Here is a 15,000-nt window from a genome sequence, read left to right as displayed (position 1 = left end):
TTATATATAAATACTTTTTATAAAAACTTTCATAATATTTTATTTTTTACAAACAAAAAAGTCACGTATGAGTGAAAAAAAAATACAGTTACAGTATCGCTTCAAAGACTACCCACAAGCTAACATTTGGTTAAGGTACGAGGAATTATTTTACAGACTGGCCCGTGCATCGCACGGGCATTAAATCTAGTATATATATAAAAGAGGCTTTTTTCAGGCAATTTTAGAGTCTTCAACTATTCTAAAACACCTAAATAATTTTAACTAAATCTTAAAATTATTTTAAAAGTTAAAATAAATCTTAAAAGATAGAGAATTTGATAAGATGTCAATATTATTGGTTCAAGTTTTGTGAATTATTTAAGTTCTAAAATATTGAAATAAGATAATTTAAAATTATAGGTAGTTTATAAGATAAAGATTACATAATAAGAGCTCAAATAAAGGGTTAATTTGTTTCCTACTCAGTTTCAAAGTATACTATATGTATTATATATATACTATCAATATCATTATCAATGCCCTGCTATACGATTAATATGCCCTCCTTCCCTCCCTTTTGTATTGTGTGTGATTTTTTTTGGCTTTATCTATCTGATTTATATCTCGAAGTCTCTAACCAAGTTTTTCGTGTGCCATTATTCTGTAGGTACATTGTGTGTTTTAGCATCTAGCTTTAAAGAGCAATTCAAAGATGTATGTAACTATGTAAGTAACATATTTGTTAAACCGACACTCAACAACGTTAGCGGCGATACTAGAAGGCGACGTCAATTCCAAACCTTTGCTTCAAGTCTTGGATATTAAACCAGTTGGATCCAATTTAGACCGCTACCGTCTTCTTTTATGGGACGCCGTTAAATCCGGTCATGTTCGCAAAGGTTCCGTTATTCATTCCGGTCATGTTCGCCGTTAAATCATCACTGATTTTGCTTACATGGTTTTTTCCAAGTAAAATGTTGCCAGGTTTAAGGTCGCGATGAACTATAGGCTCGGGCTTTTTGCTGTTTAGGAATGCAAGCCCACAGGCTACTTCAGGTAAATAGATGTTATTGTTTATGCTTACTTACTGCATTACTCATAATCATGGTATTAAAGGTATTTTACAGCTGTGTGTTAAACAGCAATTACGATAAACAATGGAAATACAGACAATACCACGCATACTCAAGGTATTTCCACTATGATCACAGCACCAGCACGCCAAAGCAAAATTCAAGTGCGGCGGCCTAAAATGATGTTGAATAACAATTAAGAACAAAGAGCATGGTTGTTAGATGATAGTTCTCGGCATTGAGGTTACTGAATACAAGCTACTAAATCGGAATTTATGGAAATGTTCAGGAAGTGCACTGTTTCAGAATACAAAATACGGAGTAAGAATTTTAAGATAAAAAATAAACCATCTCTAATACTTCGTCATACTCCATATGTAACAAACGACATATCGAAGCTGAACAAACACATGTTGTAGTAAATTAAAAGTGTGAGACATACATAATTGTTCAAGGTGATGTCATACATAATTGTAGCAAATTAACAAGACTTTAGGGATACCTTAGAAGTATCTAGAGGGGATCCCCGTCAAAAAACTTAGAAACTAATGATGCAAGACTGATGTCATGGAAGAATCTGAGTTGATAGCTTCTCCCAATACTGTGGGGTGAAGACCCTGAAATTTAAACCGGCAGTTTGCAGAACTCCTAGGCATGTCCAACACTTCCTTGATGAAGTCCTGAAATTTAGACAAGTCTGGTCGGGTAACAGTGACCTTGAGTAGCTCCAAAGCTTTCGCAGTGGCTAACAAGTACTTGAGAAGATCCAGCAACCGAATCTCAACGCCATTAACAAAGGCAGGTACAAGTATCTCGATCCTCTTGACAGAGTAAACTAGGCATTGAGGAGGGGAATCAGGCAACGGCCAAAGGCAATTGCTTAGCATATCAGATATACTGTGGGTCATGTCGAAGGTAAGGACCTCGAGCACAGGGCACTTTTGCAGTAAAGGAAGGCCGGCAAGTTTACGATGCAGCAAGAGTCCCAAATGAGTGAGGCGGCTGAAGGTAATTGGTGCTATAAGACGACATGGCTTCTTCTCAACGAGAGTGAGGGATTTAACAGTAGAAATAATACTAAACTCTCTATTAAACCCAAAGACCCAAACTTCGAGCTGTTGCAGGTTAGGTGCATCTATTGTAACATGGGCGGCATCAGAGAGGCGAATGTCCAAGCGAGTTAAAGTGAGATGTGATAAGTTAAGAGTAAAAGGAGAAAGAATTGGAGTATCTACTCCTGGAACACGAAGCGTAAAGGACAAATGGGAAAGGGAAGGGGAAGAAGAAACAAGCTTCTCCAAAAGGGTGGTATGAAAACTAAAGAAAAAGACGTCAAGGATTTTCAAATTAGGGAGATTAAAGACGGCATTAGTAATATGGTGATCATCCTGGTGGACTGATAACCAAGGATTAAGTATAATACAGCGTTCCAAATTCTATTATAAACGAAGACCTAATTTAATTATTATATTAGTAATATAAGATGCATTATCAAATATTCTCCGTAATACAAATGTATATTGCTTATCCACTTCTCTAATATTCATAGTTCATACATAATAGATTTTTAATAGACCAAGGTATCTCCACCTATTAACTTTAAATAATGTGCTAGCCAACGATATAATCACTTGGAGAGTTGGAGATAAGGACGCTACAATTATAAAAATAAAACCCTATGGAGTAGATGACTCCAGGTTACATAATGCGTATTGTTTATTGATTAGTGTCGGCAATGTGAGGTCCTTAATTGTAAAATTTTATAGTTGGGGTCCTTGACTGTATTTTTGTGAATAGTTCGGGTCCTTATCTTAGTGTTAACTCCATTAATAAGCCTGAATATGTAAATATTTACAAGATATTCTCATCACAAATGTAAGTATAAACTCAATTTTACAATGATTAATAAGAATATCTTTTCAATCTTCCCCTATTAGACTTATTAATTTGTGCCCTTAGGACACGTTAGGAAAAAACTGAATTAATTATTACTACTACTATACAACACTTTGATTATATGGAGAATCAATTTTTTTTTTTTTTATTATTATTATTATTTTAGTGCCCTAGATGTAAGATTAACTCAAGATGAGAAGCGACCTGGGCTTCTTCATGCTATACGGTAGTAGAAACTTAATCTTTTCTTTAAAATATGGGCTAACAATTATGATCTACGAAACAGTTTAATCGACCTGGTCAAATATTGTCAAAGCTAAATCTTAAAATTATTTTAAAAGTTAAAATAAATGTCGTATTTTAGTGAGATAGAATTCTACATTAACTTAAATTGGCTATATGCGTAAGACTAAGGAGTCGTCCATATGGTTGTTAATTAATATTTATAATTGTGAACACCGTTTAAAATGGTAAAAAAAGTTCCACAACAATTAAAGGAGAATCAAATTTGAAACCCGTGCAACGCACGGGCACAAAATCTAGTTATTAAGTAAATGAGTAGGTTATCGAGTTATTGAAATGATAAAAAACCGATTTAATAGATCAATTAAGAAACTAACATATCAAGGACAATAAATAAGGTCATAGTATAAACTAATGCATAGAGAGTTCAGGGGTACGTTATAGAATTTCAAAAATGTAGGAATACACCATAGAAACCGAAAAACTCAAACGTACACCGTAAAATATCCCAAAAATATATATATCCGATACGGTTTTGAATACTTAAATTTGCTCACCCGGGCCAAGTCAAATTTGAACCCGATCTTCTTGTTGAATCTTGACAGTTCTTCGCGAAAAAATCAAGAGAAAGTGAGAAAATGAAAAGCAGCAAAGAAGAAGACATTCATGGAGCAGCAAGAAATGGAGACGTTAATCTAGTTGAATTAATTATTAGTTCAAACCCTTTAGCTCTCAATTCCAGAGATAAGCATTCCAGAACTCCGTATCCTCTTTCTTCATCTTCTTTATAACATTATTACTTATTTACTGTTTGATTTTTTATTTTATTTTATTTTGTATCAATTTTGCTGAATAATTTGTTATATTTTTTGTGGTATTTACCATAATTGTTTTTATGAATTGGTTATTTGTGATTTTGTTGAAATGCTCCCAAAAATTATAGATTTGGAATATTTTTCTTTTGGTTGTGTGTGAAACATGTTTTATTGATTACGGAGTAGTATGTTGCCAGCAATGATTTCAGGTTTGTGTGTGTGTGCGCGAGCGCGCGCGTGTGTGTGTTTTGACTTGTGAGGTGAAGTTGATTTGCAACAATTTAATCGTGGAAGGTTCGGATGTACGCAACTTTATCCCTTATTAAGATTAAGGCTCTAGTCATTTTTTGCCTTGTAATGTTAAAGGGGAATTGATATTTGACTATGATGTGTTTCAATAGAGGAATTTGGAGTTCGAGGAAACAGATGGAGAAAATGGAGGGGTTCATTTTCCGTTTAGGGAACCATCTCCTATGAATTTTGAAAGATTGGAGTGGAAAATGCCCCTCGCGGCCTACATCCTTTCCCGTTCCTTCCACTCTCCTTCCCTCCTCAATGTTATCTAAATGTATTGTAATGAGCTTCACAATGTTTTTAACTAGTATATACCGGAATATTACTATGTTTATTTGGATAGCAATGGAGGGGGGAAGGGGAGGGAAGATGTGGAGGGGTAATTTTCCTCCAAAGCTTTTCCTTCATGGAAGGTCTCGGTTTATTAAAAGAAAAGGATAATTTATTCCTCCGTTTTTCTTACCTAATTACTATTCACTCAAGCTACTTTCAAACATTGGAAAATTGTTCGCTCTAGTTGACCTTATTCAAAAAAAAAGTGTCATGTACCCAACTCACCGTTCAACTCTCACTTTTCGAGAGTTTTGGTTTACTTATACGTATGACTGGATGTTTCTTAATCATGTTTTCTGATTTGTTTTTGAAAAACAGTCTCTGATGAGCACCTAGTTCATTAAGCGTCTTGACTATGCTAAGGAGTAAGGACCCCCTCCCCACTATCCCTTCTCTTTTGATTCCTTTTGAAACCTAAGGCGGTAAGGCCATCTTTAGAGTCTGCCAACATATACTTTTGAACCTGCATAATCATGTTAAAATTTCTACCCAAGAGATGTGGCTAGTGAAAGACGCTGCCTCTTTCTTTGTTAATGGAAAAATAACTGTTCAGATTACAAAACCATGGCACTTCAGGTACCACCATGTCATTGTTGAGAGCATATTGTAGGAAAAAGCTTTGGTTGTACTGTTTCTGAATCAATGAGGCTGTCCAGGTTCTTTGCATATTGGTTGGAATTTGGAAAGTACTTCAAAACCCTGACCACAGCTTCTTTTCGTTTAAGTTTGGATTCTGTCTAGAACTAGGGCAAGTAGATGAATCTACAGGGAAGCACGTTGGTCTTTAAGGCAATTGGTTAACCAGAGTTTTATCATTTTTTTTTTCTCTTTCGCATAGTCGATGATGGAAAGGTAACACATGGTTATTTCTATTTTGTTTTCTTCGGTGATGGCATATGGCTGATCAACAGGATCTTTGGCCATGTTTCTACTTTCTTTGAGCTATGAACCCACAAGATAGTAGAAAAATTAGAAATATGATTATAATATATAACTACTCTTCGTTTTTTGTTTTATTTTGGCATGCAATTATAGTTGACATCAATGAATTTGAACTAAAATATCTCGCACACTTAAATAGACGCAATATAAACTTATAACTTAAAGTAGATGTAGCAAGATATAATTTAGAAGAGGGAGGGAGAGGGAAAGTGTATCATCTAGAGAGAGCGAGAGATAGGAAATGGGGGAAGGGAAAAGGGAGAAGGGGAGCAATAAAGAAGGAATTATTTTGTTGTCCTTTCTCATGGCTTGGGTTGCGTATTCTCGTAGGGCTCCAGATGCATTTGCTCGTGCTTAAAGTTTGAGCATCATTACTGCTGCATTATCTTTGTTGGATGAAGTTCGTTCAGTTCTGCACTTGCAGTTGCGGAAGTGCTTTAGCTCGATTACTATTAAATGGTCAATTGTGCTTATTGTTTTGTAGTTTGGTAATGTTCTTTTTCTGATAAGAATAGGTCAGCTTGTTATTTTATGGTTGCATACAAAAGACTCCTTTTATATTTCATGATGAGCTTTAATTTTTGTACATTTCTTGAGGTTTGAGCTGCTATGTAGTCTCAACTGTGAAGTGACTTCATTGGCGATCATAAAACTACAATAACTGTTCCATAGTCAACTTTCTTAATTCAGCATGTCGCTTGCCTTTTATTGTAAAGTATCTTCATCAGATGCAGTTTGCATTTTGGGTCGTGTAGAAATACCATCCCCTCCCTGTGATAACTACACAGTGGTAAGGGTAAGGTTCCGTAGCTATAGCAACAAACCTCCCCCCCTCCCCCCCTTCTCACCTCACCATTTGTGGGAGCTATTGAGACAGAGAGTAATGTTGTAGGCGTTTGTTGCCTTGACTCAGCTGTGGATATTAGACTGCACTTGGCTGCATGGGCAGGTCACGCAAACGTTGTTACCGCTCTCTGTAAACACAAAGCAGATGTCGGTGCTGCAGCTATGGACGACATGGGTGCGATCCATTTTGCAGCCCAGAAGGGACACTTAGAAGTTGTCAAGACTCTTGTCTCATCAGGAGCTTCTCTAAAGGCTGCCAATCGCAAGGGCTTGACTGTTCTTCACTATGCTGTCCAAGGGTCTCATATAGAACTCACAAAGTACTTGCTAAAGAAAGGCTTGAATCTGAATGCCAAGACCAAGGCTGGTAAAACAGCGCTTGAACTTGCAAGCAATGATGAAATTCGGTCTCTACTGGTGGAGCATGAGAAGACAAAAGGAACGGAAGTTCAGGGTGAGACCGAGAAAGTTATGGAACCTATCAACGAGGCTGATTCCGATTCACAATTGGCCGGCAAGGCTAAAGACAATGAAGGACAGGAATGTAATGAAGAAAAGCCAAAACGAAAGGGCGAGGGTGATGTTCAGGTGGGCCCACAACCAAAACCAAAGAAAAGCAAAGTAGCTCTCAGCCATCTACTTGCGTCTGATGATACACAAGATGATGAACAACAATGATGCTTTTAGGTTTGTTACTCCGTATTTTGAAGTGGTAGTATATACCTTTGAGTTTGACCAGTCGTAGCTTGAGTTCTGTTTCTTGTGTAATGGTGCCTCCATACTTTGTAGTTGACATCGCTTACAGTGTTTTTCGTATGTTCCAAGTCCTAGGAAAATCACTTTTACTCTGATAGTCTGCCTAATTTCTTGCACAATTCTCACAAGGATTTATGCTTCCTCGTCTGTGTTGAATTTTGGCAAGTAGTAAGGCTGTTGAAGAATCATTCAGACCGGAAATGCAGACCTGACTGGACAATCTGTCTATCCCGATCTGATAGGAAAGTAAGTGGCACGGTCTCTGTTTTATTTATCTAATGTATTTAGACCCTGGTCTTTGTCAAGCCGATCCATATTTGAACCATCATCATATCGAAGTAAAACCCATTTCAGTCCGGCCAGGATATGACCTTTACTGATACGTTACTGGACCATTTACTCTGTTCAGTTCTTTACCAATCAGGTGGCAGGGGGGTCATATATATTTGTTGCTGGCAAATGTTGTTAAAATTACAATTTGTTGTTTGCATTCTTCATTTAAGATTTATTGTTTCGCTGAAGCCTATGAGATTTTGACACGAAATGACTACTGTTAAGAACTCCTGACATTATCTGTAATCTCCTTAGCATTGATCATGCATTGGCAGGAAGAGAACATTGCCTTTTACAATCAATTTAGATGTGTAAAAATGTCTTGTTGCAAATCCTTACACCTATTGGCAATTGGCCTACACAAGATTACTTTTACCGTATGATGTTCGAGTTTTTAAGAATTAAAGTTGAACAATAGTAAAGCAGCAATTGGATTTAATACAGGATGCAACATAAAGACAGTACGTTTATGAACAATAGAGAGTAATTAAAAAGAAATCAGCAGATTTGATATTGATAATAACTGGGAACAGTACAATACATCGGATTCACGAGTACAGGACGCTTCACAGGTATGTAATACCCAGGTGGGAAACAGCATTAACATAACATGCCTGAGGATATACTATAACATGGTAAACTTGTGGTCTGCTCATCTTATACATGTATTGCATCTCGAGATGTGATCGTTTGTTGGGGGTTTGTGTCCTCTAGCATACCGTTCTGTTTTTGATTCAAGATGTCGATTTGGGATGCATTCTGATTGGTATCTAAGTTTCCAATAATCTTTAGAATTTCACAAATGTTTTCCAGAATTAAGGGATGATTATGACACAGTTATGTGATTCCGCAATAGACAGCAACTTGGGATCTGTTTCTGGCAGTTTTTGACCTAACTCCCGCAGCAATTTGTTGAGCAGGACATACCCAGTACTCTCGTCATTCTATCATGCAATCTGGTCCCGGCATTTATACAGCCGCCTTGCAGCAACATTAACCTGATCCGAATCCAATCCAGCCTCGTCTAAGCCAACAAGTTCTTATACGAATCCTCCTTAAACAACTCTTTTTCATAGTGTCCTGCAGAGATTATGGCTCCTCAAGTACACCTCAAGCAACGGATCATATTCACTAGACCCACGCCTAGCAAGAAGAGTCGAGATCTCATCTTGTCGTAGACATACAAAAGGTAATGCGTATCTTCACGTGCATAATGAAGCATCTCACGAGGACATAATGAAAGAGACCTCATCTTGACCATGAAATCTTCGGTTCTAGTCCAAAAAAAAAAAAAAAATGAAACTCGACATGCTTTTGGATTAAAATTGATTGAAAATCATGTTCAAAAAGTTAACAAATTGTTGTATGGAATGGTCTTATGTTAATTTAGTCATTTTAGTGTAAAGACTTACATACGTAAATTGGAACTCGTATATTTTTAATATTTTTTTTGCGTTTGTGTTATTTCTTATTGTGGACTGATAATGGTTTTCTTCACACTATTTGTGGCGTGAGACGGTTTCTCAATAGAGCAACATAAAAGTTTAGGCCTTCTTATACTGATGAGATAGTTACTAGTTACGTATACTCTGTAAGATTTTTCTTTTAGAATTTGATCTTCATAACTCATAAGGATCTCAATCGAGATGGCGAAAATATAAATTAATAGGAGGAATCTATACATCCACAGAAGCAATTAGCAAAGATTAACAAAGACGTAATACAAGTATAAATTACTTGTATGTATATATGTAATAATTTATACAGCAATTTAGATGCCCATCTTTTTTATCTTTAATGGTTCTTCACTAGATGGTATCATGAGATGTTTCCCCTGGTCTCTAAAGCTCCCATGGTTCATCCATGGCTTCTTCGGCCACGCGTGATGGCGGTGCACTTTTTGACTATGGTTGATACGACGATGACCTTTCACTCGACTTGGATGCGCTGAAGCTATAGAGCTGGAAATGATCAAGAGCAACACTAAGAGGGTAGAAAATAAAAATAGACTCTTAGAACTTGCCATTTTCAGAATTTTATTTGTATGCAAAGAAAATATTACTATATGAGAACTGACAATGTATTTGTGGGTGTGTTAATTGTGTTTAAGGTGTTATTAACGTATATGCTTATAAAGTGCAAAAACTTTGCTTATGATTTCAGTCACATATTTGTGTTATATTATTGATATAATTGTGTCTACCATTCCCACTAATTTCATCATTGGTAAACATAATTATCATTTTAGCTAGGTTAGGTTGTTTGTAGGTGGGGTTGGTTATAACTAGTTCCAATAATAGTCGTTACACACTTTGTCCAGTAAGAGGATTATACATCTGAGATACTACCTCCAATTCTATAGTTTATGAGCATTATATTAAAGTTTTTGAGTTTTATTTTAAAATTTCCGAGTTTCATTATGAAGTTTCTGAGTATATTAACTTTAACATTAAGCTCTAAAAAATTACAATAAAACTCAAAGACATTACATATAAGTTTAGTTAAATTTGAGTTTTGACGGAAAAAATATTAAAATATAACTTATAAATTTTAATATGCTCAAAAAAATACACATATGCTCAAAAACAAATAAAGTTTGAGGTGATAAGCTCAAAAAAAATGGATATATGCTCAAAAAACAAAAAAAGTTGGAGGTAGTACATCCGATGTATGTTCTTTTTTCTCCACTTTGTCCGGTCATTTGTTTACTTATTTTATTTCAGATGTGTCAGTTAATTATTTATGTTTTTTGTTTTGGACATGCTTTTGATGGACGATTTAGTCACCCACACTTAGGCCCTGTTCTTTCTGGCTTAATTTCATTTCACTTGATTATTTCATTCTATTGATTGATTCAGCTCGATTCGATTGATTATTTCAGCTCTATTCAATTATTCAATTCGATTCGATTCACTAAACTCATCTCTATTCGATTGATTCATTTCGGCTCACTCTATTCGATTCGATTCGGCTCAGCTCGGCTCCATTCATTCATTCATTTCGGCTCCATTCATCAAATTCGATTCGGCTCGATTCGGTTAAACTTCTCTAAATTCAGGCCATTTCAATTTTGCACATGTTAAACTTAATAGTTTTTATTAATATTTTAATATTATTTATTTATTTATTTATTATTATTAGTATTTTATTATTATTATTATTATTATTATTATTATTATTAATTAATGATCCTCATTATTGTTATCATTTTGAATATTATATTTATTAAAATCAATAATATTCATATTAATAAAATTAATAATATTACTAATATTATTATTAATATGAATATGAATATTAATTATTAATAATATGATTAATAACAATGTTAATTTTAATATTACTAGTATTAATACCTAATTGTTTTTTCATATACGAACTTTAATCTTTCACATACACTTTTTCATAAACGTTCTAATTTGTACCCTTTTCACCTAAAACTGAACCAAATGCTCTTGAATCAATATTTTTCCCTAAAACTTAATTTAATTGCACAAATGATTTAAAACTTACGAGATGGATTCTAATTTATTAAATAATAAATTAATTTACTTGTTTATCAATTATTAATATTATTTGTTGAGTTTTAATTAATCAATTAAATTTTATTTGTTGGTTAAAGATGAAATTAGGGCCGCCTGTCGATTTTTATTTATCTAATTAATAAAATTAGGATTGTTGTTGCTTCGTGGTGGCTACCTAATCACTCAATTCAGGATGATATATGGCTAGACATTGAACAACATTCTAGCAAATTGGTGCTCTATTATTTCACCTAATAAAATTGATGGTGTACTGTGGTTTATGGTGGCTACCTAGTTAATCACTCAAATTAGTATAATTACTAGTATTAATCTTAATTTAGTAATGTTCTTCTTCTTCTTCTTCTTATAGTAGTAGTAGTAGTAGTCGTCGTCATCGTAGTAGTAATGATGATGATGATGATGATGATGATGATGATGATGATGATGATGATGATGATAATGATGATGATAATAATAGTCTGCGTTTTTATAAAAAAAACAAATAGTAATAATAATAATAATAATAATTTATTATTATTATTATTATTATTATTATTATATTTAGTATTAGTATTAATATTAATAATAATATTAATATTACTTCAGCTCAATTCAGCTCCAATTAGCTCCAATCAGCTCAGTTCAGCTCAGCTCTATTCAGTTCAGCTCAGCTCCATTGATTAAGTTGATTCAGCTCGGCTCCATTGATTGATCGGCCATTGATTCGATTCGGCTCCATTGATTGGCTCAATTGATTCGACTCTAAAAAGCCAGAAAGAACAGGGCCTTAATTTGGTCTACTTTTCATTTAATAATTAATTCTCTACTCTTTTCTTAATTTTGTACCAAAATGATAAATAAATGGCCAAAACGGAGAAAGTATTTGTCTTGCTTTTATCTACGATGATGCAATGGAGTAACTATGAGCTTCCAATTTGCATATCCATCACCATTTTATCCTTTTAATTAGAGGGGACAATTATTGATACGATCCAAAAATACATACGAACCCGATACGAAGTTAGAGGGTTAGGGTTAGGACATTGTGACCATTTAAGTAACTGGATTGACACGAACACCATGAAATTTAAATGGATCGACACGAACCTGACACGAATAACTCATTTATTTAAATGTGTTGTAATATATTTGGGTTTAATCAATAATCCAACCAAACAACTTAAAAATAAGCATTTTTATTCATTGTTTTTTTTGGGAAAATAGGGCTATAAAATTTAGTATAATTTATTAGTTTATTAGGTTAAGCGGTTTAAAAATGACATGTTAAAGATAAATGAGTTAAACAGGTCAGATTGGGTTATAGAAAAATTAAATGACCCGTTTACGTAGTTGGATCGGATTAGGGTTGGGGTAATGGTGATCCGTTTAAAGTTGACACGAACATGAACTCGACACGACCTGATCTGTTTGCCACATCTAATTTTTGGTGCAGAAATTAAATTTAGAGGAATAACGTTTTTTTATGTTAAAATTTGGATGGATATTTTAGGTGTCAAAATTGAATTATAAGGAATAATAGATCATTTTACATGCATTTAAATGTAAAATCGTTTTAAATCTACTTACTTTAACAATTATTAAGTAGTAGTATTCATAAATTTCATTTCATGCCTTTAAAGTTTAAAATATATGTATATATAGCCTGGTAAACCGGTCATTCGGTTCGGATACGGATCGGGTTAAATCGGTTCGATTAAAATCGATTGGACCTTAGTTTTGTCTTCAATTCGATTTCGATCATGTTCATTTCACTTGCTACTTTAATCAGTTTGTACTTTTTCAAGTCGAGTACGGTTCGGTCAGGTCAATTTCAGTTCAGTTTTGTTTTGGGTCATATTTTTATTAAGTTAAAGGTAAAAAACATAGTTTATATATTGTGAGAAAATAGGTACTTTAAGTTTAGGGTTTAGGATTTAGAACCGCGGATCCCCTAAATCCTAGCATAAGAAGTTTAGCTACACGCCTACACATAATTAAACTAACTAATTCAACAACAACAACAACAACAACAACAACAACAACAACAACAACAACAACAACAACAATAATAATAATAATCGAATTAAACATGATAACGAAACGTAAATAATAATTGAACATAAAACTTGCAACTAATAAAGAAGAAGAAGAAGAAGAAGAAACAAGCAATAAGATTAAATTGAAGAACGAAGAACAATTGAAATTACCGAATTGAAAGAGAGGAATTATAAGTTTAGATCCGGAAATCGAAAGAACAAAAGTCACGTGTAAACTAGTTTTTGCCAAAGTAAAGATGCCCTCCTAAAGTTCTCAGCTTCCCTTTATATATAAATAGTTGATAATTATTAATTAAACAACTAATGGGCCGAAATAACTAAATAGATCATCACGGCCTGAATAGCGAAATAGTCGATCGACCAGAAAAATAGTCGATCGACCAAAACTCAATTCAGCATCAACAGATAAAGTCGATCGTCTATACGAACCAGTCGATCGACCAGAAAAACAGTCGATTGACCAAAATAAGCTGTCAATCGACTTTTCTGGGAGAGCAGCAGCGTCCACTTTACTTCTAACGTGCTTCCTTACGTCTTCCCGCATTACAAGATGATCATTAATAACCCAAAGTAGCCGATTCATGGGAGAATAGTAGCTAGTCGCTACTAAATAAGCATAGAAATGCGTGCGAATGAGTAAAGTAAATGTATGAAATAGGCATGCATCAATGATGATTTCGTTCATTACAAAATATGATTTTTTTCACATATGCCCATCTATTTTGACAACTAAAATGTATTTTTGGCGGCCGTTTTCAGTCGCCAAAATAGAGTGAAAAAAAAAACAGAGTGCTTCTGATTCCATCAGGTGTATTGGCGACAGCTGGCGACTGAAAACGGTCGCCAAATTGGCGACTGATGAGGATGACAGTCGCTAAATTGGCGACTGAAAAAGGTAAATAGAGTCAGATATCAGTCGCCAATTTAGCAATTGTCATCCTCATCAGTCGCCAATTTGGCGACCGCTATCAATCGCCACTTGTTGAATATGGTGACTAATATTGCCGGCGCCAAATTTGGCGACTGATTTCTGTCGCTCGATTACAAATAGGCGACTAAGGCTCGCGACGGATATTGAGCGACTATCTGCAGTCGCCAAATTGGTTTTGGCGACTATTTTCAGTCGCCCTTTGTAGTCGCCCGAATATTTTTTTTTTCTTGTAGTGTATACTAAGATAAGAATAAGGAAATAAAAGTGGAAATCAACTTACAAAGGTGGTGGATGAACTAGAGGAATAGAATTGCAAGAAATGTTCAAGTATGGAGACTAGATTTAGAGGATAAGTTTTGTGGTTGTTTGTGAGTGTTTAGAGAGTGGTAGAGATTAGGTTGGGAGTGATTTTAGGTGGGAAAATATGAAAAGGATAAGGTTTTAAAGCGACACACCACCAACATTATCGCGTAAAAGCTGGACAACGACAGGGCACTCGATCGAGTGCCCGGTCCACTCGATCGAGTTAAGCTCCACTCGGTCGAGTGAACAGCCACTCGGTCAAGTGACCTTGTTTTAGCAACTTCCAGCCATTTCCCAAGTTTCACTCACTCGTCCACTCGGTCGAGTCGACTGTCTACTAGGTCAAGTACGGTCTTATAAAATGCAAGATATTACAACCTAGGCCGCACCCAACCACCCCGAATGATAAGTGCTCCATTTTATTTGTTATTTAGCACTTATCATAGTGTTATGAGCTAATACTTGTTGTTCTAATGTATTTGCTTGTCTTAACACATTTTTGTAGGAATCTAAGCACTTAGAGGCTTTTTCCTATCATTTTGTACACTAAGTCCACTAAGCTAAACAAGACCTAATATTGGACTAGCATGGAGTGTTTGAATGGGTGTTTGCATGAAGATTTGATGGATTGAAGTGAGAATTACAATTGAAGCCTAATGCAAAATCAAAGCC

At 34.9% G+C, this 15,000-nt stretch overlaps 1 protein-coding gene across 1 annotated transcript; it reads left to right on the top strand.

Moving 5' to 3' along the window:
- The first annotated feature begins 3,615 nt into the window (after positions 1-3,615).
- LOC141607805 (uncharacterized) lies at positions 3,616-7,275 on the top strand. Its single transcript, XM_074427153.1, has 2 exons — positions 3,616-3,957; positions 6,505-7,275. The coding sequence occupies exons 1-2, from the start codon at positions 3,833-3,835 to the stop codon at positions 7,100-7,102; spliced, it is 723 nt and encodes a 240-aa protein (XP_074283254.1). The 5' UTR covers positions 3,616-3,832; the 3' UTR covers positions 7,103-7,275.
- The last annotated feature ends 7,725 nt before the right edge of the window (positions 7,276-15,000 follow it).

The sequence above is a fragment of the Silene latifolia genome, chromosome 1 (genome assembly GCF_048544455.1).
Source record: "Silene latifolia isolate original U9 population chromosome 1, ASM4854445v1, whole genome shotgun sequence".
Classification (NCBI taxonomy): domain Eukaryota; kingdom Viridiplantae; phylum Streptophyta; class Magnoliopsida; order Caryophyllales; family Caryophyllaceae; genus Silene; species Silene latifolia.
Note: the sequence above shows the minus strand (reverse complement) of the source record. Positions and strands in the feature narration are given on the sequence as shown.